Genomic DNA, 27,705 nt, shown 5'->3' with positions numbered 1-27,705 from the left:
TTTTCATGCCATTAATGGATAACACAGTTCTTGAAGCAGTCATACATCTTTTAAATTCACATCAAGTGATCCAGAAGTGAATCGAGATATCTGGTTAGATGCAATTGGAATTTGTGAAATCCTTGTAACGGCCAAATGGCTCTCCAAAATTACTCAGAAATCTCTCCACCCAACAAACTTGCCTAAATCAAGGAGGAAAGATGAGCTAGGACTGCTACATGAATTTACAGGACCTTCTCAGACTTGGATCAATAAGACATGTAGGACATGATCCACCACGAGGACAAACTTTTCAAGATTTGTTCAGTGTTTTAACACGATTTACTCCAGGGATGTCAACACTTCACGAGGTGCTTTCATATTCATAGACAATTTCATCACCATCAGCATCAATGTCATCGAAGGAAATGCCCAGATTTATCACCTTGAAACCTTCTCCTCGAATTATCTCTAGCAAAGCTGAAGCTTCACCAGTGGCCTGAATGTTGGTTTGCTTGGCCACCTGCATACCACCGAAGCAATAATGAGGATGAAAAATGTAAATAACATTGCTGGAATTTTGATAAACATGATAATTCTGCTGCTGTGACAACTCTATCTCAGACACAATACCCCTCTTCATTGTAAGTACCAAACATACTTCACCACTGACAGTTGTGAGTGGCATCAAACATACTTCACTGCTAGTACAGTTAATTACAGCTTTACCTAGTACCACCATCCTCGAGATCTCAGCATACTAACACAAGCAAGCACTTGTTGGGACTTCTGTAAACGTTGACAGAGGCTTGAATTTTTTCAACTGAGCACTGCCTTCAATTTTGCAACTTGACCAAGCATGTGAGTGTCTTGACCACCCTTCAAGTTTGAATGAAATGACAAAGCACCTCTAATAGATATGAATGGCATAAAATAAGAACTGGTTCATTAATGGTCAAACTGGTCGGCTGGTGGTTAGGACATTGGCACATATCCATGTGGTTCTTGGTATGAAGGGCTATATTAGTAAGGACTCTGAGGTATGCTTGAGCACATAGATCATATTTTAACTTTTGAGACAATGAGTAGTTCAAACATCTGGTAGTGCGAACAAAAGAAGTTGTGAAAAGCTCTAATGCGTGGGTCAGCACCTCTTGGATGTCTCCGTTTTATTAAAAGTGTAGGTTATATCCTCCTTGATATAACTCGTCTTGTCTTGGCAAACCTTGACCCTGAATGAGCTTGGGCCAGTTGAGAGCCAAGACTCCACTATTTAGCCTTCCTCTTTGCCGGGTGACCTTCCAACCAATGGCTTAAGGAATGACAATAAGGTTCTCTACTAATAGTTGGGCCCTAAGCACCCACCCCACACGCACCCCCCCTTCAGGCTTGCTAGCATAAGAGAACTAAAAGAATAATTGAACAAATAATATTAATTATGTTGGGAGTTGTCAGGAGTGGCAGGAAGGTGACAAGCGAATCCGATCAGTGCATTGGGCTGTCGGAAGCAGGTCAGCAGATCGCGATGGGGCGGCAGAGCATGACAGAATGTGTCGATAGACAGGTCGTCAGGTCGAGGCGTTGCATGGTGTGTAGGGTCTAGGATGCGATAGGTAGGTGTCAGAGCATGAGGGGGTGACGGACCAAGGCCTTGCACGCAACTGTTCAGAAGGCAGCATCAAGTCTGTGTTGGCTAACAGCAAATGTGGTGATGCTTCAGGCTGCACATCAGCCCTACAACAACAGGCAATACATGCACAATGCACACAAGCTACAAGCAATATGGGCGCACAAAGATTAAGGTCACACAAGTGCCACCCACAAGTCACACCTTTTAAAGATCAATGATCATATTAACGGCCAAACAATTACATTTTTTTTTACAATGGCTCTACTCACAATTTTCTTTCTTCTCAATTGATGCAAAAACTTCAGCTCGACACGGTACTTGCTAGCCGAGTGTATCGTGTCCAGCCCTGCTCTGGATCGCAAGGATTGGATGGTGCCAAGGCTAGATCTTTCCATCCAATAATACCATGAGCTCCTACACTTCAAATTGATGAGCTTTCACCGCGTGGATGTCATTCTTGGGATGCCATAGTTCTTTGATAGATATTCCTCTTTGTACAGTGACTATAAAACTCTTGTACAGTCTTTTGAACTTGATGCTCACTATCATGTGATCGAGGGCTGTTCACTCTCTTAAGATCATTAAAACTAATATATATATATAGTATTAGCTTTGAAATTTAGCAGATGTTTTTGTGATCTAGATGTTGGTACTTATGTTTGTTTATTAAAAAAGTTCAATCATCTATGTTGCAATGTAATGCAACTTTTTTAAATAATAATATTGATAATATTAATTCAGATGTAAGCAAATATTTGGATCCAATTCTACAAGAGTACACCAATGTCTTTCCATCTAATTTACCCAACAGATTTCCACTGTCTCATAGTACATAAGACCATAGAATCGAGACGTTACCAAGTAGCTATCCCATTTGTTGGTAAATCTATAGGTTTAGCCCAGAAATAGAGGACGAGATAGCTAGGCAACTTCACAATTACTTGGCTAAGGATTTTCTTGAACCTAGTAAATCTTTGTGGAGCATGCTTGTCATTTCTCGCTAAAAAGAAAGATGGCAAATGCACTTCTATGTTGATTATGGAAGTAAGAATCAAGATGATCATTAAGAACAAATATATGTTTTCTCGGATGGATGACCTTATGAAAAACCTTTGTGATGTGTGATATTTCATCAAGATCAATCTTAGGTTCTACTACAATCACATACAAATAGCTCTAGAGGATATCCCAAAACTTACATTTCAAACGCGGTATTGACACTATCAATTTTTAGTCATGCCTTTTGGATTGACTAATGGTCACGTAACTTTCCAACAAATTATGAATGATTTCTTTCATCCGTATCTCAAAAAGTGAAGGAGCATGCAAATCATTTGCATATCGTCTTATGTCTCTTAAGATAAGAGCAATTTTGCAAAACTATCCAAGTGCAAATTTTTTTTGCATAGCCTTTATACCTTGGATATGTCATCTTGATTGATGATACCTGTATTAATCCTAAAAATATTCAAGTAGTACTCAATGGGCATATTCTAAGAACCATAAGGCAAGTAAAATATTTTATGTGTTAACTAAATTCTTTAGAAGTTTATCAAGGACTATACTCAAATTGTTGAGCCCTTAACACGTTTACTTAAGGGCATCCGAAGCACCCCAAAAAAAAACATGTTTGTTTGCCAATTGTTTGGACTAGTGAGCTCAATCAATGTTCTCAAATATTAAAATGATTGGTTACTACTACACCAATGTTGCACATTATCCATTCAAATAAACCTTTTGAGATGCGTACAAATGCGAGTGATTATACTATGGATATTGTTCTTTATCAAGATGGTTGACCTATCCCATTTCAGAGTCATAAGCTCACAAATCTCCAAGCACAATATACCACTCAAGAGAAGAAACTATTAGTGGTCATCCATACACTTAAAATTTGGTGCCATTAGTTGTATGACACCCGGTTCATTATTTGAACCAATCAACATTTGCTGAAATACCTTTGTGATCAGCCCAATCTCCATGTGGCCGTAAGGAAGATGGACAAAGCTTATGCAAAAACTTGACTCTGAGATTCGTTATCAAAAGGGTCGACTAATATGGTTGTCGATGCTCTTAATCGTCCCCGAAGTTTATACCTTATCCTTCTCTAAAATTTCAATTGATTTCTATCTCTCTCTCAAAGGGCATTGCCAAAATTATCTCACTTTGGTAAGATTTGGTAATTAGTTTAAGAGGGATCTAGTAACCCAAGAAGCTTTCATGGTCCGGACACCACAAAATTGGCTACTCAGAGAAAGATGGCGAAAAAGTACTCCATTCGCAATGGATTACTTTTTAAACAAGAAAAAGGCTATACACCTAATGATCAATATATCCGTTGTTGGGATGTAAAGGTCCTTTATTCACCTCCGTGTATTGTACATGTGAATGCACCCTTACGGGCCCCAAGTATAAATACATTTTATTCTTGTGGGTACACCCAAATCAGCGCATAATCTCTCTATCACTCTCACTCTCACTCACCTGCACACTTCCCCTGCTACAAATCTTCACGCTTCTGCTAGCCGCGCGCTCAACAATTGGTATCAGAGCTTCGGCTAAAGTGTTCGCGCTCCTTGGAGTCCGTGTAAAACATCTCCACTGTTTTGCTCGTGCAAAATCATCAAGTCGTCACTTCGGCTGTTCGCTCAAGTCAAGTCACCACTGATTTCAGACATGTTCGTGTGTTACATTGTCAACTGACAATCGAGAAACCCTAAATCTGCATAGGCGACAGCAGATTCTATCACATATTGTGCAAGCAACAGGCTGTTTTTGACCTAGCAGGCAAGCAAAAGGTTGTTTTAAAGCAGGCGACAGGTTTTCAGATTAGGGACTAGTCACGTTGGCTCGTGACAAGTTCTGTGGCATCAGGCGACAATTTTCTACAAAGCAATAGGTCACGACAATAGGTGGTTGGTCAATGGGAGTAGATTTGTCACTTTCCAAGCATTTTTCGTCTTTTTTTTCCCTACAAGCAGACTTCTTGCTTTGGGGGTTTGCGCGTGGAAGCACTGTTTTCAAATTTGTGCAAATTTGAGCTTAGAAAAATTTGAGGCTTTTCCCAGATTTGATGTTGTTTATGCTTGACAGTGACATTTGTGTCAAAAATTGCAAACATTGTGCATGTTGACCTCGGTTAAATTAAGGATTTTGCCAAATTTGTTGAAATTTTGCTCATCCAAGTAAAATTTCCTGACATTGAACCTCGAAAAATTAGGCCTTTTCATGTATTGATGAAATTCTGCTCAGCTGGGTCAGATTGACTAACATTTACGTACTATTGGACTTGGAAATTTGGGATTTTGTGCAAATTTTGATAAATTTCTGCAGTATTTGCCCATGTGGTGGCTTGTTTATGTAAAAACAGCAAAGGTTTATTGCCGGTTAGGCAAGAACAGCAATGTATTTTCTGGTTTAGCTTGTGCTCTTGCAATTCAGTGCATTTACACTTGTGTTTGTGATAAAAATGACTGCAACTTCTTCCAATTCTAACATTAAGAGTTTGATGGAAATCAAACGGTTTGATGGTTAGGGTTTTAACCTTTAGAAAGATCGTATGCAGGACATATTGTTCTTAAAGGATTGTGAGGATGCTTTGCAAAAAGATAAACCCACACAAATGCCTAATGCAAATTGGGCCAAAGTCAACAGAAAGGTTGTGGCTTATATAAAGATGGGTGTCACTGATGACATTTTGACAGACATTAAGGGCTTAGATACTAGTCATGCAATATGGGAAAAGTTGAAAAATACCTATGAGATCACCACACATGTTAATCAGATGCATTTATTGTGTAAGTTGGTAAATATGCGACTAGATGAGTCCAAGCCTACAGCTGAGCACTTGACTGCATTTACTGGTATTTTAAATCAGCTCAAGGATGCTAATTTGGATTTTGATGATAAGTTGAAGGCGATCTTTCTGATCATGACACTGCCTGATTCTTGGGAGACCTTGGTAGTTTCTCTCAATAATAACCCCTATCTCTCATATGATGGTGTGAGGGGTTCAATCTTAAATGAAGGGATTAGACGTAAGTCTAGTGGAGAAGACAATACCTCAGCTTACAATGTTAGAGGCAGGGCTGAAAAGAAAAATGCAAATGCTAGACAGAGAAGCAAAAGTAAGAGCAAGGGAAAGAAAAAGAGTAATGGTACTTGCTATCAGTTTGATCGGAAGAGCCACAAGAAGTTTGATTGCAGATATTACAAGAAGGAACAAGAGAAAGAGAAGAATACAGGAGACAAAAAGAAAAAAGAGGATAAGACAGATGCATCTGAGGCAGCCAAAGGCAAGGAAAAGGCCAATGTGGGCCTCCAATGTAGTCATAGAGGAGCTCTCGAATGCAAAGGCTGATGTATTATGTGCAGTAGATTATGATGCCCTTGTATGTCACAAGCAAGATATGCGGATTACCAAGGCTGATGTAAACGTTTCATGTATTTGTGACCACTCAAATAGGTAGAAAGCTGAAATGCTTGAGAACTAATAATGGGGGTGAGTTCACATCTACTGAGTTTAAGTTTTTTTGTGACTTGCATGGAATCCCGAGGGAGCTTACAGCTCCTTACAGCCCTTCTTCAAATGGTGCGGCTGAAAGATACAATAGGACTTTATGTGAGAGAGTGCAGTACATTCTGTCCACTGCTAATCTCCCTCATGAATTTTGGGGAGAGGCACTTAAAACCGCAGTTCACATCAGCAACCGCTCTCCAAACAAGTGCTTAAATAATGGCATCCCTAAGGAGGTTTTGTCTGGCAAATCGGCCTCATATGACCATTTACGGATATTCGGTTATGCTGCTTTTGTGCATATTAGAGATGAACTGAGAAGTAAACTTGACCCAAAATCCACCAAAGGCATTTTCATGGGCTATGGTGATAAGGGTGAATTTGGCTATAGTGTGATCACCACAATCCAAGAAAATTTTTCGCAGCCGTAATGTTGTGTTTAATGAGGCAAAGTTGCTGAAAAGTACTTTAGCATCTAATGAAGACATGAAAAAGATCAAATTACAAAATTTGCAGCCATCTATTACTTCAAATGATAAGCCTCATGATGCTATTGTGAGAGTGCGCAACGGAAGAAGAAAACACGAACACAGAGGAGAGACAGAGAGAAAGCAGAGAATGAAGGAAGAATATCTGTACTGACTGAAATGAATGCTGAATACTCTGAAATGGACTGATCAGTCCCTGCACCCAGCCCGAAGCGTCAGTGAGGGCACCAGATCAGGCTGGAAACAAGGGCAGAACCGATGCCGGAGTGGGAGAGGAGAGAGACTGCGCTGAACCTGAAAAACAATGTGTATGGCTGATGGGGGGGCTGCTATATATAGCCCCCCAGCCATAAATCTGGCGGACTGGCCAAAAAGCTGGCCAACTTGGCCAGAAAACTGGTCGACTTGGCCAAACTGGCCAACTGCACCAACAAGCAGCCTCTACAGGCTGACTGCCACAAAAAACAGCTATACCTAATCTGACAGAGCTCCTCTGTCTCCTGCCAGACTATGACAGGAGCTCACAACCAGGAGATGACAGACTGACACTGAACTAGAGCAAGCTAACACCCACTCCCAGATCCTGGGAGGGTCTGAAGACCTAACAACCACATGTGATGAAGCAAAGAAGCCTGAGGCAAAGGCTTCGTGAAGAGATCAGCCGCATTGTCCGCGGTGGGACAATAGGCCACCGCCAGCTCCGAATCCACGATCCGCTCTCGAACATAGTGGTACTGAACCTCTGTGCTTCGTGCGAGCATGAAACACCGGGTTCTTTGCCAGAGCAAGGGCACTCTGGTTGTCCTCACGCAGCTCCGTAGGACCTGTCGGGGAAAAGCCAATCTCCGCCATCAAGTGATGAAGCCAAACGGCCTCCATAGCGGTCGAACATAAGGCCCGATACTTGGCCTCTGTAGAAGAAAGTGCCACAGTAGGCTGCTTCTTGCTGCTCCAAGAGACAGCACCAAAGCCAAGGGTGAAAGCATAACCTGTAGTGGATCGTCGCGAATCCACATCACCTGCCCAGTCAGAATCACTCCATCCAGAAAGAGTGATCCCATCTCCATACATGATCCCATAGGATCGAGTCCCCTGTAAATACCGAAGAACACGCAAAGCAGCCCTCCAGTGGTCTTGAGTAGGAGTCTTCATAAAAGAAGACAACAAAGCCACCACAAAAGAGATATCGGGCCGAGTGTGAAGAAGCCATATAAGTGAACCAACAAGGCACCTATAACGGGTGGCATCAGAAAGGGGAACTCCAAACTCCTGTCGAAGAATAGACCGAGTATGCTCCACCGGCGGAGTGGCACTCCCTGTAATAATAAGATCATCTACATACAAGATAAGCAAAACACAAGGAGAACCCGCAACCGTAAAGTAGAGGTTGGGGTCATGATTGGAGCGCTGAAAACCACTCTGAAGAAAGAAGCGGTCAATCCGCTGGTACCAAGCACGAGGAGCCTGCTTCAGGCCATAAAGGGCCTTCCACAGCCTGTAGACATGATCCTCCTTCCCCTGCACAAGAAAACCAGGAGGCTGTGAAACATAGATCTCCTCTTCAAGGACGCCATTCAGAAAGGCGGACTTGACATCCATCTGATAAACAGGCCAACGGTGGTGAGCGGCAAGAGCCAAAAGAACACGAATGGTAGACATCCGAGCGGTAGGAGCAAAAGTCTCAAAGTAATCCAAACCTGCGCGCTGTGCAAAACCCTTGGCAACAAGCCTAGCTTTATACTTGTCCAAGGAGCCATCTGCAAGATACTAGGTCTTAAAGACCCATTTCACACCTATCACCTTCCGTTTCTTGGGACGCGGAACAAGCTCCCAAGTATGGTTCCGCTCGATGGAATCGAGCTCTGCCTGCATAGCTTGTCGCCAAATATCCTGTGCAAGAGCCTCCTCCACAGTGGAAGGCTCAGACTCCTGAAGAATCTGTGGCATAAGAGCATAGTTCACAGAGAGTGAACTATCCCGCTGGGCCTGTAAGCGGGCTAATCTGCGTGGACCTGTAGAAGAAGCAGGAAAGTGAGTAACACCTAAATCCTGTATAAGCCGGTGATACCACAAAGGAATCCTAAGAGACTCCTGCTGCGAGGGAGACCGAGTAGCCTCCGGAACCTGTAAAGCACCTGTCTCAGAAAGGGACTCCCCCATACCAGGGTAAGGTAGATCCTCCTCATCGGAAGAAGGCTCCCCATTGAATGGCTGTGGATCCCTAGAAGACTCCGAAAGGGAGGCTGAAGGGGTGGAAGTACTCGAAGAAGAAGGAGGCACTTCCGCCTAAGGGAAAGGAGAAACCAAAGTAGGAGGAGGAATGGGGGGGGGAGGAGCCGAAGAAGAAGGGGTGCAGAGAGGTATCCTGGAAGGAAGTGAAGGGAGAGAAGGTGGGAGAGGGTCTGTCGATGTCGAAGAAGCACCTGAAAGAGAACCATCAATCGGATTCTCGGAGGCCGAAGCCTCATCGAAGATCACATCCCTACTCACCTCAATCTTCCGTGTAGTCAGGTCGTAGAGCCGATATCCCTTCGTGGTCATGCTATAGCCCACGAAGATAAGCTGTCGCGACTTAGAGGCGAGCTTCGACTTCCGCTTCGTCTTGTCCATATGGACAAAAGCAGCACAGCCAAAGATGCGAAAGTGGGACACGGAAGGCTTCCTCCCAAAGAAAGCCTCATAGGGAGTCATGTCCTGCAATGCCAAAGTCGGAGAGCGGTTGCGAATATGCACCGCTATAGCCACCGCCTCACCCCAAAGGAAATGAGGAAGACTCCGATGCTCCAGCATGGATCAAGCCATCTCCACCATAGTCCGATTCGCACGTTCTACAACACCATTCTCTGATGGTGTATTCGGATGGGAATACTCCACCCGAATGCCGTGATCCCTGCAAAACTGAGAGAAAAGGTGAGAAGTAAACTCGCCACCGTGATCAGCTCGTACACCACGAACTTTGGAAGTTGTTTGTGTCTCCACAAAAACCTTCCACTCGCAGAAACGGGAGTACGCCTCACTCTTGTACTCCAAGAAATAAGGCCATACATAACGACTGAAATCACCCACAATCAACATCAAATACTTGGCCTTCCCAAGGGAGCCCGTGCCCATAGGTCCGCAAAGGTCAGTGTGAACCAACTCAAGCGGAGAAAAAGCCCTCCTGGAAGCAACCTGTGGGTGAGGCTGCCGATGCTACTTGCCCCTCAAGCAGCTGGGGCATAAGGTGTGGAGAGGAGGGAAATCGGGAAGTCCCTTCACCATCTTCCTCCGAGAAGCTCATCGAATAGAATCAAGATTCAGATGCCCATAACGAGCATGCCAAAGTAGCCCAAGCTCGTGGGAGGCCCTCGCAGCCAAGGCTGTGAGCTGGTAGAGCCCACCTTTCTGTGTACCTATCCAAAGAGCATCACCTGTAGAAGCATCCTCCACTGTGACTGCATTCTGCGTAAAAATGACACAGGTACCTAGCTGAGTAAGACCATGCACAGACAATAGGTTAAAACCCAAATCAGGTACATAAAGAACTTTGGCGGAAGAAGACCGCCTGTCAGAAAACATAGGTAAAGTCCCCACGCCTCGAACAGGAACTGTAGAGTTGTCACCAATGGTGACAGTGCCCCCTCTCGAACGAAGATTCTGAAGCCAATCCTGTCGAAAGGTCATATTAGAAGATGCTCCGCTGTCCGAGAGCCAAGGCTTCTCTTGAGTGGTAGAAGCTAGGGCTGTATCCTCCTCAACAAAGACATGCGCAAAAGCAGACTCTGTCGTAGCTGGGGCCGCCTTGGAGTCCTTCTCCTTGGGCTTCAGATGGGGGTACTTTTGCCAACACTTCTCCTCAGGATGAGTGCCCTTCCCACAATGTGGGCACTTGGGCTTCTTCTCCTTCGCATCCTTCTTTTCCTCCTCCTTCTTGTCCTCTTCCTTCCTGTCCTTGGCCTTCGCCTTTTGTTGTTGCTTCTTCTTCTTGCCGCCACTGATACCGGCAGTAAAAGCCTTCGTGGAGCCACTGGCACCCACCTCTCTGAGACGCTCGTCATGCTCCTAGACAAGCGAGAAAAGTTCCTCCCGGAGAAGTTTCTCGCGGGTCCTCGAGGTGATGAGGCTGCTGTAAAAGACATCATATCGGGGAGACGGCAACTGAGTCAAGAGAATCATCGCCATATCCTCAGATGAAATCACCCGACCAAGAGAGGCTAGCTCGCCTCGCATGTCCTCCATCTTCGTGATGTGCTCCTTCATGGAAGAAGAATCATCAAGATTGAGCATCCGCAACTTCTTCTCCAAAGAAATATTGTGGGCGAATGTCTTATGCTGGTACAAAGACACAAGCTTCTTCCACACTGCCGCCACCCTCTGTAACCTGTGAACATGAACAAGAACAGAGTCGTGAAGACTCATAAAGAGAAAGGAACGGGCTCTAGAGTTGAGCCGATCCCACAAGGTTGCACGGTCCATAGAACTTCCATAGGACGAATCCACGGGGAGCCGGTCGATGGGTGAAGAAACAAGCTCCCATAGCTCGAATGTATCGAGGATGTACTCCACCTTGCACGGCCAGAGGGAATAGTTGGAACCGTCCAACTTGTCTTCCTTTGGAAAGGAAGGAAGTATGGGCGCCTGTATCGAGGGAATCAAGGAAGGCATTCGGACATCTGAAGAAGTCTTCACCGATGGAACCTTCATTGTAGATGGAACCCTCTGAGATGCATGGACTGAAGAAGGACGGGTGCGAGGAGACTCCTCCCGTCGTCGATCACGAAACTCCTGATAATCCTGTCTCCGCTCAGAGGAATGATGTGAAAGAAGTTCATCCTCGGAGTCATCAAAGCCTGAAAACTGATCAGACATCTTCCAAATCTGCAAACACCAAATACACCAAAGAAATCTTTGCCAATGCCGAAGGATGACCAGCAAAAGGGTCACCAACCACCAAAACGCAAACTGTGGAGGCCAACAAACACCTAGAGCTGCAAAACGCAATGATGTCTGATGAAGATCACCTAGACAGAAACCGCCGAATACAAGTCGCAGCCTGGGAGATTGCCGCCTAGGAGAGGAGTGTTGATGACGTGGCAGCCTCAGAAACAGCCACCTGCAGCAAACGCAAGAGTTGGAGCCGCCAGGATGAGCCGCCTTGGCTGTGGGGAAGGAATCGACAGCAGCAGAAGAAGGGGATGGTATCTCTCTGTCGGGGAAGATCCTCCGTGCTCTCAGTTAGGCGATGATACCATGATAGACTAGTTGATTATAAAAATGCAGGTGCTTGAAATGAAAATGAAGGTGCTGTACAGCAAGAATAGCATGCTAAAAATGGCTTACAACAGCCACTAAATGCTGAAAATAACATGCCTCCAAATGTAGACCCGATTCCTGAGAATGCAAATCATTGGGTACGCAAGTCTACACGCTTAAGAAGGCAGCCACATAGGTATGATCCCTCTTTGCACTATGTGATGCTTACAGATGAGGGTGAGCCTCTTACATATAAAGAGGCGAAGTCATGCAAATTCAGCAGTAAGTGGAAGCTAGCTATGCAAGAAGAGATTAAATATCTGAATGCTAATGATACTTCGGATCTTGTGTCCTTGCCCAAAGGAAGAAAGCCTCTTCCAAACAAATGGGTTTACAAAGTAAAAACAATTGATAGGAAACCTAAGTACAAGGCAAGACTGGTTACCAAAGGGTATGCACAAAAGGAAGGGATTGACTTCCAAGAGGTCTTCTCACTTGTTGTGAAGATGACCACTCTACGTGTGCTTTTTGCTCTCACTGCTGTATTAGATTTAGAGCTGTACCAGATGGATGTGAAAACAGCTTTTCTACATGGTGACATTGATGAGGAGATCTATATAAAACTGCCCGAGGGCTTTGTAGTTCCCAGAAAAGAGCAATTGGTGTGTAAACTAAAACACAGCTTGTATGGGCTGAAGCAAGCACCATGGTAGTGGTACACAAAGTTTGACACTTTTATGCTCTCTCACGGGTTTACATGCAGCCATGCAGATCATTGTTTGTACATGAAAAAGGATACAAATAGCAACCCCATCATACTTGTTTTGTATGTGGATGATATGTTGCTAGCTGGGAAAAGAAAGACTAGCTTGGATGCTCTCAAAGATCAGCTAAAATCAGCTTTCTCCATGAAAGATTTGGAAAATGTAGAGCATATATTGAAAATGAGGATTTGCAGGGATAGAACGCAGAAATTGTTGTTCTTATCTCAAGAGAAGTACATTGAAAAGGTAATTGAAAAGGTACTGGACAGATTCAACATGGCTAACACTAAGCCGCTTGGGGTGCCCTTACCTCCATATCTTAAGCTTAGTAAAGCCAACAGCCCAAAAGATGACATGGAAGCCAATGCTATGAAGGGAGTCCCTTATGCATCAGCTTGTGACTCTCTTATGTATGCTATGGTCACTAGTCCAGACATTGCTCGTGCAATGGGAGCCGATCCTAGCAAACCACATTGGGAGGCTGTCAAGTGTATTCTTAGATGTCTAAAGGGTACACAAAGAAAGTGTATTTGCTATGGGTAGGGTGCACTTAGTTTGCAGGGTTATTGTGATGAAAACATGACAGGTGACTTAGACACTCCCAAGTCCACTAGCGAGTATATCTTTACAATTGCTAACAGGGCTGTCTCTTGGTACTCCAAGTTGCAGAACATCATAGCACTGAGTACTACTAAGCTGAATACATATTAGCTACTGAAGCTTCTAAGGAAGCTATATGGTTAAGCAAACTTGCAGAGGATCTCGGCATGTCTATGAGTACTCTAGTGTTGGGATGAAATAGCTAGAGTGTTCTCAATCTACTAAGAATGCCATGTATCATTCACGCACCAAAATATAGATGTGCAATATCACTTTATCAAACAAATTCTAGAACATGGTCAAATCACAATGACCAAGATCAAAACATAGGGCAACCCTACAGATGTTCTCCTTAAAAGTCTAAGCAAGGCTCAACATGAGCATTACAAACAACTAGTGGGAGTTGATTGAAGGTTCACTTCAAACCTTTAAGTGGGAGGTTGTTGGGATGTAAAGGTCCTTTATTCACCTTCGTGTATTATACACGTGTATTATTATGTTGTACATGTGAATGCACCCTTACAAGCCCTAAGTATAAATACATTTAATTCTTTGTGTATCAACACATTGTGGGTACACCCAAATCAACTCCTACTCTCCGTCACTCTCACTCTCACTCACCTGCACACTTCCCCTGTTGCAAATCTTCACACTTCCGCTAGCTACGCACTTAACATCAGCAAGAAAACTTTATACAAGTGTCATGATGTGCTGAGCATGAGACATCTTAGCATACACCAGACTCATAGCCTAGTTACTTGCTACTTTTTTTTACTACATATGAGAACTTTGGTTGAGTGTTACATGTGTGAGTGCCCACAAATCAAACTATGAAGGATACGCTATGTGTATACATATCCCATAGACAATTTGACTAGAAGCATTACCTTCCTTGGATTGAGTTTGCTAATACGATATGACTACTAATAATACGATGCTCATGCAGCAAACACACTATGCAATGAATGAATACTGAACCTCGAACTCTTGTATCTATCAGGGCAAGGGTAATGAGCAGGAGAGTGTGTCGTACTCCAAATAGATCCCAAATTGCAGGAAGGCAGCCTTCGAATGTCAAACACCAGCAAACGCAGCAGTGAGAAGCTGGATCTAATGCAGACAACAATGAGGAGAGAGAAAGACTAAAAACGCAGGCAGCAGGTGAGAGAGACTAAAAATGCAGGCAAGACAACCTGCAGGAGAGAGAAATACTAAAAACGTAGGTAGGACAGCCTACAAGAGAGAGAAAGACTAAAAATGCAGGCAGGACAATCTGCAAGAGAGAAAAATTGCAACAACTGCAGCAAGAGAGAGAAAACTGTCAGGGCGACAGCTAGGGCCTGCAAACGCAACAGTTTGCTGATGTGGCACGATAGCAGTGCAGATGATTAGCAATCAGTCACCAAGCAGAAATAGCAGCAATCAGGGTGTGGAGGGCTGAAGACAGGCGCCAGACTATAGGGAATAGTGATGGACAGCAAGGGCTGAGATGTCCTCTGCGAACGGGGTGTGGGCAGCAACCTGATAACACCTGAAACCTGCAAAAACGAGATTGAGGGAAGAGTGGAGGGCTGGCTGCCAATTTATAGAAAATTAGGGTTCTAGATTCTCTCCCACTTAACTCTCTCAATCCGCTCCCCGTTTTAGGGTTTTAGCTAAAATAAGCCTAGCATCCTTTGTGAAAACTAAGCATGTCCCTGTTGAGCTAAAACACGTTTTTCAGCTGATTAGCATTCTTAAACAGCTCCAAAACACACTTAATTAATGAAAAAGGGGAGCGGTCCGAGAGAGTTTCAGTGGTCCCCCAAAAACCCTAATTCTTTGGAGCACCCTTCAACATCTATAAATAGACAAGCTGCTCCCATTCAGCCTCATTCCCGTCTTTGCAGGTTTCACACCCTTGAGTGCAGATTTCAGCCATCAATCTACCTCTATGTGGTTGTCCAACCTTCGAGACTGCTACCACCTCTCCATCAGCCCTTGTAGTGCCTTGGCACCTTCCTCCAAGAAGTCGCCTACTATTTGGTGCCTTTCTCCAAGCTGCGTTTGGCATCTTCCAACCATCACCAGCATCTTCATCACCTTCTATAGCTTGCGTTTGGTTCCAAACCAACCTAACAACAGTTCCTATCACTCCAGCTGCTTGCATTTGGTGTCTCTTCCTCCAAGTGACAGGTGTTGGTGCTCCTCCTCATCTAGACTACACACTCCCAACTGGTGATCACAGACTTGGGATCCATCTCCAGTGGGTGTCACTCTCCGACACACTGCTCTACCCTTGAGTATCTGCACACTCTTACATTCATTTGTAGTATTCATTCACTTCAAAGTTGTGTTCTTCTTTCCCTTCTTCTATTTGTGTTTGAGTTTTGAGTTTTGCATTTAGGGTTTGAGTTTTGAGTTTTTGTGTTTAGGGTTTGAGTTTTGCTTTCTGTGTCCGTGTCTATCTCTTTGTGTTTTTGTCATGGTCGTACACTCTGTGTTTCCTCAGTGCAAACCTTAGCAATTTTCTTCACAGTCCCTAGTTATGTCAAACCATGAACAGACAATACGTTAAAACATAAATCATAAAGGACTTTAACAAAAGAACTCTAACAGTCTAATAGAAAGGCAATGGTCCCCGTTTCTTAAACCGGCATGAAAGAGTTGTCATCGACAGGACAGTACACCCTTCAAAATGGTGTTCCTAAAGCCAATCCGAATGGTATGCCATGTGGGATGATCCACCGTATTCCACAAGCCATGATTTCTCAAATAAAGGAGCATGAGCAGTGCCCTCAATCTTGAACAAGTGGACAAATATAGATTCTATCATCATGGCCAATGCAACTTTTGAATCCTCGGCAGCATCCTTGGCACGAGGCTTCACCTCTTTCTTCTCATCCTTCTTGACATCCTACTCCTCCTTATTCTTGGCCTCCTTGCCCTTATCGCCTCCTCTCAAGCTTGCAATAAAGCTTCCATAGATCAATTCCACTCTCCTTGTGTCACGCATCCTGTTTCAAAACAAGTGGGGCAAGTTTCTCATTAGCAATAGTGTCTCGAACTCTAGAGGTAAGTATACTTCACATATGGAAGATGAGTAATGAGGATCATCACCATACCTTTGAATGATATCCTCCTATTGAGGGATGCAAGCTCATCCTGTACCTCCTCCATTTTATTAATATGATTATTCATGGAAGGTGAGTCATCAATAGATAGCATTCAAAGCTTCTTCTCAATAATACTATGATGGACAAAGGTCTTCATTTGATAGAGAGAAGAAAACTTTGTCCAAACATCTGTTGTAGTCTAGATTCTGCAAGCATGTACCAGAATTGAGTCCTTGCAACTCATAAAGAGAAAAGATCATGCTTGAGAGTTGAGCCAATCCCACAAAGCCATTTGCCTAATAGTAGAACCAATACGAGGATCCTCCATTGGACAAGGTATAGGGGTAGTAACAAAAGCCCATAAATCAAAGGTATCCAAAATACACTCCACTTTGCAACACCAAAGGGAGTAGTCAGTGCCATCTAAACGATCCTTCTAAGGCAATGTGGGAAGAATAGACACCTACACAAATGATACCATGATGGCCATGCAAGGTCCCTCAGAAGAAGCCCTATGAGAAATACAGAGAGAAGATGGTGATGAGAGAAGCCGCTCCATTTTTTTGGACCTATCAGAGTGTCGATCTCTTTTGGATCGAAATTATGATCTTCAATCTTTTTCTTGTTGATCCTTGCAATCTAGACGATCATGATGAGCTTCTAATTGATGAGGATATCATTCTTCGGAATATTGGTCAATATCCTCATCAATGTCATCAAACCTATCGAACCAAAAGTCCTTTCAAAATATCTGCAAAGCACACAAAGAAACTATTGTGTTTTGATATCAGGCTGCCCAAACAAAGGAGAAATCAGCTAGATTGCTGCAACACAGTGTGTAGACATTCCCCATACATCAAAAAAGGCCTGAACAATGCAATAAAATCTGTGTTTGAAGTTGGGGCAGGGGCAGCAATATGCTATCGCCAACAATGGGCAGTTACTGCCCCCTCTTAAATGGCTCATTTTTGCAACAAATCTACACAAAACAAGTAGAGTCTGGTCTCGTCTTGATAGAACTTCAAGGTCCTCTCTTTTGGCGATGATATATGTCACACTGCTCACTGCACAACAGAAGAACATGAACATGGAGAGAGAAGGTAAGAGAGAAACTGATATGAATGCAGGAAAAAGAAGGAAAGATCTGCACTAATCTGAAAATGGAATGCTGAATACAATGTGGACCCTGTATGCAGCCTAAACCATTAGTGAGGGCACCAAACAAGGCTAATGATGGAGAGTGCTCACCCTGCAAAGCGTGAATGCTGAATATGCAGTCAATTGTGAGGAGGGACTACTTGACTAGTAGAGCAGTCCAAATCTGGCCGATTACTGCAAGAATATGCCCTAGATCGGGCCAACCAGCATTTTATGCTGGTCGCCTGCATAAAACTGACAGACTACTGCATGGGCAGCTGCAATTAATGCAGTCACAGTCCCAAACTTGATTGCAGGCTGCAGGACATGCAAACACAAACCAGGGGCAGCATAAAATAGAAATGCACTGGCTGGAAAAGAAGGCTGCCAGTGTAAACACACTCCTAAACAGTCTAAAACTGAGATGCACTCTAATACTAGGGCTGGAAAGAGTAACCTCCTCCATGTTAAGCTAAAATATGCACAGCCCCAAAAATGCTTATATAATGTAAAAACCCTAAAATAGGGAGCGGTTCGAGAGAAACAGGGAGAGATTCTAGACAATTGAGGACCCGAAACTTTCAATAAGTAGGCATGCTTCCCTCCATTCAGTCTCAATCTCATTTTTGCAAGTTTCAAGTGATCTAGCTTTGCCATCCACACCCATTCGTGGAGGACATCTCAGCTGAGGCTGCCTGACATTGTCTCCATCCATCCGGCACCTATTTCCAGCCTCCATTGCGCAATCTACATCAATTTCTACTCCATTTGCTCATCAACCACATCAATTTCTACTATGTCTACTAATCAGCCACATGATCTACAGCTGGTGATGTGCTGAGCTGCTATACGGGCTGCCACATGATCATACCTGCATTTTTGTTGCTATCAGCCTGCCACATCATCAAACCTTTGTTCTACAACCATCAACTTACCACATCAGCAGCAGCAGCAGCTATGTTTGCTGGTTTCTCTCTCCTGTGCCTATCCAAACACTAATCCAACATCTCCTCTGCTGGGTTTGCTGCTGTTCGATATCTTGGAGGCTGCCTTATTGCATCCGTTAGGAGTACAACACATTCTCCAATTCATTAATTCTACCTTGGTTTATGAGACACGAGAGTTTGAGGTATAATATTCATTCCATATTAAGTATTCATTAGGAGTATTCATTGTCTCTCAGTCACCCTAACCCTGACTATGTTCTGTCATCATTCTAATGGGCAATCCAATCATCACACCACGGAGGCAGCATGTGGAAGTCCACTTTCACTTCACTAGAGAGCAGGTCGATGCCATCATCTGACAACTATGCAAACATATTAACCAAAGTAGTCAATAGGCCAATATTGCAATGTGCTCTACCTAGGATAGCCTTGGGTATACCCTCCTCCAACCCTCCAACTTTCCCTTCTAGATTGAGAGGAGACAACTTTCTTCTCTTGGCAACAGCATGGTTTTACAATCTTTTGATTCAGACATTTGTTATTTTGTACACTTGTATTCTCATCCACACTATCAGGATGATCCCATAGTAAAAGGACATTGGACAAGTGAATAATTCCCTTACAAGGGCATTGTCCAATGGCACACTTGCAATAGCATTTTGAATGAGCATGCACCCTCTTGCATAACTCTAGTGCATTAGCATTATGTTTGTATAAACATGCATCTGTGCGCATTTATCCCTTTTCGATCCTTTTAGTCAACTCTGCATCCACCATATTCGTGGTATTGCACATGGCAATCTCCATTGCTCGCTAAGCTTATCTAGCTTGCTTCCACACATTTGTTTTGCCACTCACATACCCACCACATTTGCTTTACCCATCCTTAGCACATTCCTTCACCATCAATACCCAATAATGGTATGGTTAGCTTGCTTGTTTTGTGAAGGTCTTGGATCCAGCTCCTTTTGTTGTTAATCTCCCATCAGTTACTTAAATAACCGCAACCCATATTTTCTAAACAAACACTCCTAAAATTTTAAAAGAAAGTTCATTGTGGTTCCATCCGCCTTTGCAAGTCTTGGTATTGCATGATACCCTAGCCTCTCTGGCATGCCTACTCAAACTCCCTTAGTAATAACAATCACCTCTTCAGTCTTGGTATGCCATTGGGCAACCAACATGCACTCTTTGTTTGATGCCCTAGCTACTTTGGGATGGAAAACCTCGGGGTAAAAACAACAATACACACACTTTGGATTGGCCTTCCTTTCTAACTCATTTTTGGGTCTCATAGGGGAGGATGAGCTAAACTATGATTTACATGCTGATTAGCCTCCTAAACAGCCCCAAAAATGCTTATTTAATATAAAAACTCTAAAACACAGAGTAGTTTAAGAGAGTTAAAACAAGAAGAGATTCTAGAGTGCTGAGGACCCAAAACTTTCTATAAATAGACATGCTACCCTCCATTGAGTCTCAATCTTGTTTTTGCAAGTTTCAAGGATCTAGCTTTGCTGCCCACAACCCATTTGCAAAGGACATCTCAGTCAAGGCTGCCCAACATTGTCTCCATCCATCCAGCACCTGTTTCTAGCCTCCATCAAGCAATCTACATTGATTTCTCCTACATTTGCTGATCAATCACATCATCTACAACTAGCAACCTGCTGAACTGCTGCATTTATGATCTGCTACTGCTATACAAACTAACACATCATCATACCTACATTTTTGCTACCGTCAACTGCTACATCATCAGACCTTTATTTTGCTGCTATCAACTTATCACATCATCATTAGCAACTGTGTTTGCTGGTTTTCTCTCCCCTTTATCTATCCGACACTGACCTGGCATCTCCTTTGTTGCATTTGCTATTGTTTGAAATTGTCGAGGCCTACATTTCAGGATCCATCAAGAGTACGACACTCTCCAACTCATTACCTCTGCCTTAATCCTCGAGACACAAGAATTCAAGGTTCAATATTCATTCCCTGCACGGTTTGTTTGCTACATCAGCACTGTATATTCAATATTCATTCACTGTATTCATTGTCACTGAGTTATCCTAAACCTAATTGTGTTCTATGTTGAGTTTATGCTTTGTCATACGCTTTTATTTGTGTTTCTACATTAGGGTATTTCTTTACACTCTGTTTCCATCAAACTCTAATGAAGGTCACAGCCAGGAGATGACAACATGAAATAAAACAGGCTAACTCAAGAGCATATGAACTCAAAGATAATGTACTCAAGAAATAAAATTCATATACCAAGGCACAAGAGTGTTACAAAGGTATGAACTATGGGCAACCAACAAAGTGCTCCTCGTCTCCCTCTCTCCAACAAGATGTAATGTGCTCGTGTTAAATGATCGTGAAGTGGAGGAGAGGCTGCCTCAAATAGACAGAGAAAATAGAACAATTCAATCAGGTCAGCCAGCATTGAATGTGTGCCTCCTCAAAAAAGAAATACACTCCGCCTATGAGCCCATACACCTTGGATATGTACAGCACTAACACCCTCTCTCAATTCATCCTCGCATCAAAGTTGCAGCCCTATTTGCACACTGTACATTGCCAGAGAGCAACATTTCAACCTGTCACTGTTGTTCTCAGTCCCACCCTTTCTGCATTCCAGCTTGCTGCTCCAACTGGACAGCCAAATGCTGTATTTTGCAACCTACAAATTTGTTGAGAAACACGGATCTAGAGCATGGCTATGGTGGTTCAAAGACGGGAAGAAGACTCATGTAGACATAGACTCAAACACTGACTATCACACAAGTGAATTAGGTTTCAAGATTGAGACTTGAACTCATAAACACAATCTTGTGTGTGGACAATGACACTGACACTTTACTAGAAGGAAAAGAGTACTATCATTGCATTAAGAAAAGGAAGCAAGTACAATGCTTTATAGGAAAGTAGGAAACTGCAGTAGGCACCACTGTGCATATGGGATAGGTAAGCCTGCATGTCCTTGGCCCTGAAGCTCCATACAAAGAGGCTGTCAGTGAGTGTGATTGCTGAATCTCAACACCCCTCCTCAATCACAACTAGAAAGGCACAAAGTGTATAGAGGCTATAATGAGAACCACCTGCAAAGTGTGGGCACACCACAAACATGGTAGACACCAGAGGCTATCGCAGAAAAGGCTAAGTGTGGGCACCAAAACATGATGGACATCCAGAGGCTGTAACAGGGGCCTCACAAAGTGTACAGGGACTGTAGTGCCAAGTTACATGAGGAGTTTACAAAGCTTATGGCAAGAAGCATTAGGGCTAGGAGATACAAGGCTTTTAAAACAGTCTATCAGAGTAATGAGAGTAGGACTGATCAAGCTTGTCCTTTCGATCCTGGTGGTCTTCATCTTCATCTTTTGGTCCATGGTCTTCTTCTTCTTTCGCAGCTGCAAGATAGGCCTTTTGGGACCTCTTCCTAGCATGACAGAACTTCTCAGTGTGTCCGGTCCTTTTGCAGAAGTCACAGAAGAGCAGTTCCTTTTTACCTTTGTATCTGTTGTTTACATATAACATTTGTTCATCCTTTGAAGTGCTAGGCTCTTCTTTGCTTTTAAGTTTCTTTTCTTCCTCTAGCAGAAAGGCTTTAATATCAACAAGTTGAGGATCAGGCATATTGGTTAGAGTGGTTGATACATTATCATAGGCAGGAGGCAGACTTTTTAACAAGACACCAATACAAACATCTTCATCCATTTTTAGCTTTATTCCTGCAAGCTGGGTTAGGAGACTTTCCATGTAATTTAGATGGGAAGCCAGGGATGTATGAGGCTTCATATCAAGTCGGAAAAATTCAATCAATAAACCATACTTAGACGACTTTGACTGAGCACCAAACAAGGTATCCAATTTGTCCCAAGTGTCATGGGATGTGTCACAGGCATCCACATGATGGATGTAGCTGTCATCCAATTCCAGCTTAATGATGGCTTGTGCCTTGTCATCATTCTTCTGCCAAGTAACTGCAAGGTCCGCATCTCGAGGTTTCTTTTCTTTGCCATTTGTGATGGCCCAAAGACCCTTCTTCATCAGGATGAGCTTGATGCGGGTTTGCCAGGTGTGAAACCCGACTCCCTTAAACCGAGCATTTGGAGAGTCTTTTCCCATATTGGATGGCTGGAGCAGCAGCAAATCAGCTCCAAGATTCTCAGATTTTACAAGTGAAAGAGCAGATTACAATGTGTCAAGAGACACAAGTAATGGTAGTGTGAAAACACACTATATAGAGACTTGATGTTGAGCTTGAATCTTCCTTGCTCGGGGTTGTCGATCCTTCTTCAATCTTCTCATGTTCTTCCCCTCCTTGATTTGGTGCTAGGACAGTAGATCAGAGTGGCAATGGGTTGCTCCAGGTGGCAGGAGAGGGAAAATGATGAGATTTTTGAGCTTTGATGAAACTGGCTATGGCTGACAATTTAGGGTTTCAGATAGGGGCCTGGTTTTTTGCAGATTGCAGGAGCTGTAGTTGATCATTTTGAAAACTTTTTTTATAGAAATGAAGCTTACTTAAAGCTCTTTCAAAGCCCTATCCTCTTCGTCAAGATCGCAGCATCTACAGCACGCGCAAAGCGGACGAACAGACCAGGCGCAGATTTTGTCAGCAAACACGAATTTCGACAATGCCGTGCTAGTTTATCAACAATGTGGACGATTTTTGTGCCAGGAGGGAGCGCCCTAAGTAGAGAAAGATATGTCTAGAAGAGAGTTCATAAAGATATGCTCTACAAAGAGAGATATGAAGGCTCCATGGAGGGTATGTCCTGCAAGTCACAGTTGAAGACTATGGCAGTGTGACCGAGAATTTTCACAATGCTGAGCTTCAAATAGCCAAATGTCATGGATTGATGTGATACAGAGAAGCTTTGTGAGCTGGGGAACACTTTTCCAGAAAGAAGCTCCAAGAGATTTGGCCTGTGGAGTGAGATATAAGCGACTCAATCTGACAGGGTGCTGCTGGCTATGGCTGCCATGGAAGCTCAAGTGAAGGTAGAGTTGGGAGATGAAGTCATGAGATGAAACTGAGCTGACCAGAGGTTAATATGAGCTGAGAGAGAGCAGAGGAGAGCTAAGCCGAGTTGATCCATGCCCAACTGGGCTCTGATACCATGTTGAGAAACACGGATCTAGAGCATAGCTATGGTGGTTCAAAGACGGGAAGAAGACTCGTGTAAACATAGACTCAAACACTGACTGTCACACAAGTGAATTAGGTTTCAAGATTGAGACTTGAACTCATAAACACAATCTTGTGTGTGGACAATGACACTGACACTTTACTGGAAGGAAAAGAGTACTATCATTGCATTAAGAAAAGGAAGCAAGTACAATGCTTTATAGGAAAGTAGGAAACTGCAGTAGGCACCACTGTGCATATGGGATAGGTAAGCCTACATGTCCTTGGCCCTGAAGCTCCATACAAAAAGGCTATCCGTGAGTGTGATTGCTGAATCTCAACAAAAGTTGCCTCATGCTATTGTTTGTTACCCTTGCGTTGCCAGCCAGCTCATAATCCAAGTTATGCAATCTGCCTAACCAGTTTCGTGTGAAGTTTTCCAAAGTTCCCAACTACAGCCATCATCATCACAGCTTCCATTGTTGCTTTTTTGTATCAACCAGCAGTACCAAGTTAAGTTTCAGTTATCTGCAACAATCATCAAACTCAAGTTTGAGTGTTCTGGCTGTTCACTTCCACTCTCCAGTCATTGTACCCAGGTATCCAGCAAGATTTTCTCTAAAGCTTCTATTCCTTCATGGGGGATCATCAATGGGTATCATATCTTCTGAGTACTTTCAATCCTACATTGTTTTCATTTCAGTTCTGTTGTCAAGTGTGCTTGGAAATCAAGGTCAACAGGGGGGCCGGATTGCACATCAATCTTCAGCATATAGCAGCTAGATGATCACTTGTACATCTAATTATCAAAAATTTGTAGCTAGCAAGTGGTACAAGGAGTGATGGTTTCAGTCACTGGTCCACAAACAATGGCCTCTACCAATGGCAAGAAAGATGGAGAGATCCAATTTTACAAGTACTGATTAATATAATATACAAAACAAAAAGGAGGAAAAAGAGCATAGAGAAAATGGCAGGCAATGAATAACTTTAGGCATATCTCATTTAATAACGAATAGCAGATACTTTAGCAGCCCATTGCCTTTGAAAAGGCACTTCAGAATCTCTTGATATACATCACAAATTTGTAGCTAGCAAGTGGTAGAAGGAGGCTTGGCTTGGGTAAATGGTCCACAACCAATGGCTTCTCCCAATGGCATAAGAGATGGAGAGATCCAATTGTACAAGTATTGATTAGTAAAATATACAAAACAAAAAGGAGGAAAAACAGCATAGAGAAAATGGGGGGCAAAGAATCACTTTCAGCATAGCTCATTTAACTAGGAATAGTAAATACTTTAGCAACAGGATCCTCTTTCAAAAGCCTGATGGAAGCTACTTAGAAAGCCAGCTCTCTTTTAGACCGAAGGTCCATTCACTAGTAAGCACATAAGCCAAGGGGATATACTGCCATGATTTATGATGTCATGGTATGTTTGCATTTAGTACCCCCACCTTGAAAGTGGCTCTAAGTAGCTCTGTGATTAGTTGGTTCGTGATGCCAAAAACTCTTCTATGCTAAGACGATGACTTTAATTTAACATCCACAACCATACAAATGTAAAATTTATAAACATGTCAGGGAAATATTTCAAAAAAACCACCAACAAATAACAACAGAAAAAGAAAAGAGCTCTGTATAGATCAGGAAGCTGCAGGCATATTGCCACTGAATAATTGTTAGTAGCTAAAAACCAGTCTAGATATTGGTACCTCAATAAAGACAAGCCCCTCGCTTGCAGTGACATTCGAACTGGAAATCCCTTGAATGTTCTGGAAAAAGTAGATGCAATTAAAAAAGCACTGTATATAATATGCAAACAAAACAAGTAATCACCTGTCAGCATAAGTTCAGGGTCACATTAGACTTCAAACTTACCTTCAGCGCAGCTTCAACTTTTGGAATCAAGGAATCAGCAATAGTTCCTTCCACCTGTATCACATCACAAAATCACACCAAACAGCAATTACTGATTCAAACATCACACACATATATCCTCACATCCATGTGTGCATGCAAGGATCTATAAAAGTGTGCATTTCTCTTTTAATATCTAGCCACAGTGCAACCATGTCAGGCAACAACTCAAAACAAATGCATGGAACAATGCCAAATACATACACAAAATGCTCAAATTTGTAGATCATTCAGGTCCAATGTTTTCTTTTAAGGGAATGGCCTAGCAAATAAAACATGATATGAGATAAAACTTAAAGGTAAAAAATGGGTAACATGAAGACTAAGATATCAAGTCAATTTATTTCAAATTGGTAACCAAAGCTCTAACAGGTCAGTTAGTTATTATGTACTTAATATCAAACACTTAATCCACATCCATAGATACTAGGAAATCTTGCCTACAATGTTATGTTACAAACGACATAATAGTATCTCATACCTAACCTTATCCTTCCTAAACGTCACTTATCTCACACTAACCACTCCACTACACTCTTAACTACAAGGCTTCACAATGGGTTGAACCATGTAGACCCAAACCTTAAGGAGATGGAGGACTGGCCTACCATTTTTTTAAGAAACTTCCTTATAATGTTAGGATTTAAACTCAACCATAGGAGAGGGTTTTTATATGTGTGGATAGCATTACAAACCCCCCTCCTTTCCACGCATTGGTTGAGATCATAGAACCTAGGTTCACATTCTCAGCTGTGTGCCGTGTTGGACAACCACAAATTTCAATGCAGAAAGAAAGGTAAAAACGTGATAGAAAGAGGCAAGAATATATGCACCAAGAAAAAAGTGAGGAAAAATGGCATATGCACTGAGAGAGATGCAGCTACATGGAGGGTGTCTCTCAATAGATAAGCACGTGCATCAAAAATGTAGCCTAACTCATAAAATGGAAGAGTACTAACTGGGCACCCAACACAAAGATAGTTGCCTAGAGACAAGAGCATAGGGAAGACCCTACCAAATGTCAAAATCCTAAACATGGACAAGTTAATGTCCTTCACAAACTCAACAATAAGGCTTAGTGGGAAGAGATGTCCATACCAAATATAGCTGCTTAAACCCCCTCTCAAACCCTGGATGCGGCACAGAGGCCTAAAGTTAAAATATAAAAAGGACACCATTTTCAGAAAGAAAATCCAAAGGCAAGGTACTCCAACTCTAGGCTCAACTGACACCATAGTAAAGATTGTCCTTCCATATGACGGAATTCAAATCCTGTGAAGAAAGAGGGCCTTACGTCTATTTCACCCCTCGCTCAAATCCAGCCAGCAAATAAGCAAAAGCTAAATGGACAGCTAAGAAAACAGCCCAACATGCCCCCCGGAAAATATTTAAAATAGGACAAGATAGGGAACCTGTTCAAGGGACCACAACAGGAGTGGAACTGACGACCTCCATCGATGGGGCAGTCACCTCCCTCTCTCTCTCTCTCTCTCTCTCTCTCTCTCTCTCTCTCTCTCTCTCTCTCTGCATGCGTGCATGTGCACATGCGGGGTGTGTGTGTGTGTGTGTGTGATGCAGATAACATACTAGACCTTCCGCTTTAAAAACCTGATCAGTAGATCAGTGATCTCAAGGGAGATTCTTAAACTCCAATTTCGCACATGTTAGCTCCTTTCCTAGCGAGTCCAAATCTAAGGATTACAACCATCCTTCGGGTAATAATTCCTTCAAATGATAGCAACCTTTACGAAACATGCAGGCAATATGGAGGTGAAGAAAAACTCCATATCTTAGAAAGTATAAAGGACTAAGATCGTGATGTGGGTCAGCATTAACAAAAGCAAACAGCATTTCAAGTTCCGACGTTGCATTTGATTCAGTGTGTTCTCAGAAAATGTAATTTTTTGTGAGCTAACCTTGAGGTTCATGGTGAGGCCGTCTGTAGCAGCAGGAGCGGGAGCAGGTGCCTCTTCGACTTCGGCCACTGCTCGAACGGAGAGTGGATTTCTGATGGAGGAGGCGAATCCATGAGACAGAGAAGACGAAGAAAAAGAAGAAGAGGAAGAGAGGAACAAGCGGGGGAACGAATAGATTGTGCAGGATGCGGCACAGTGTGGGGTAGACGAGCTGCTGCTGCAATGGGCAGGCCGCGATAGGTGAAGAGAATGGGACACAATGGGGCTTTGGAGGTGGCAGGCCGCCATCGCTGCTGATTCTCTTCTGAGAGATAGGCCTTGAAGTGCACCCAATATTATAGCATAG

At 43.1% G+C, this 27,705-nt stretch overlaps 1 protein-coding gene across 1 annotated transcript; it reads right to left on the bottom strand.

Moving 5' to 3' along the window:
* LOC148014756 (Heavy metal transport/detoxification superfamily protein) lies at positions 1-27,705 on the bottom strand. The gene is made up of 4 exons (XM_087667306.1): positions 27,360-27,705; positions 25,405-25,458; positions 25,239-25,298; positions 1-502 (listed from the first exon to the last, which is right to left on the bottom strand). The coding sequence occupies exons 1-4, from the start codon at positions 27,645-27,647 to the stop codon at positions 344-346; spliced, it is 561 nt and encodes a 186-aa protein (XP_087523432.1). The 5' UTR covers positions 27,648-27,705; the 3' UTR covers positions 1-343.

The sequence above is a fragment of the Lygodium microphyllum genome, chromosome 25 (genome assembly GCF_053477565.2).
Source record: "Lygodium microphyllum isolate KBCC chromosome 25, Lygodium_microphyllum_v1.1.10, whole genome shotgun sequence".
NCBI classification, from domain to species: Eukaryota; Viridiplantae; Streptophyta; class Polypodiopsida; order Schizaeales; family Lygodiaceae; genus Lygodium; species Lygodium microphyllum.
Note: the sequence above shows the minus strand (reverse complement) of the source record. Positions and strands in the feature narration are given on the sequence as shown.

Bases quoted from the DNA above. Each gene is read 5' to 3' on its own strand.
- LOC148014756 (XM_087667306.1), bottom strand. From the start codon at position 27,647: ATGGCGGCCTGCCACCTCCAAAGCCCCATTGTGTCCCATTCTCTTCAC. The intron at 25,459-27,359 runs GTTAGCTCACAA...GATGTGATACAG, and splicing joins GCCTCACCATGAACCTCAAG to GTGGAAGGAACTATTGCTGA. The intron at 503-25,238 runs GTACCAATATCT...GGTGGTATGCAG, and splicing joins AGGGGCTTGTCTTTATTGAG to GTGGCCAAGCAAACCAACAT.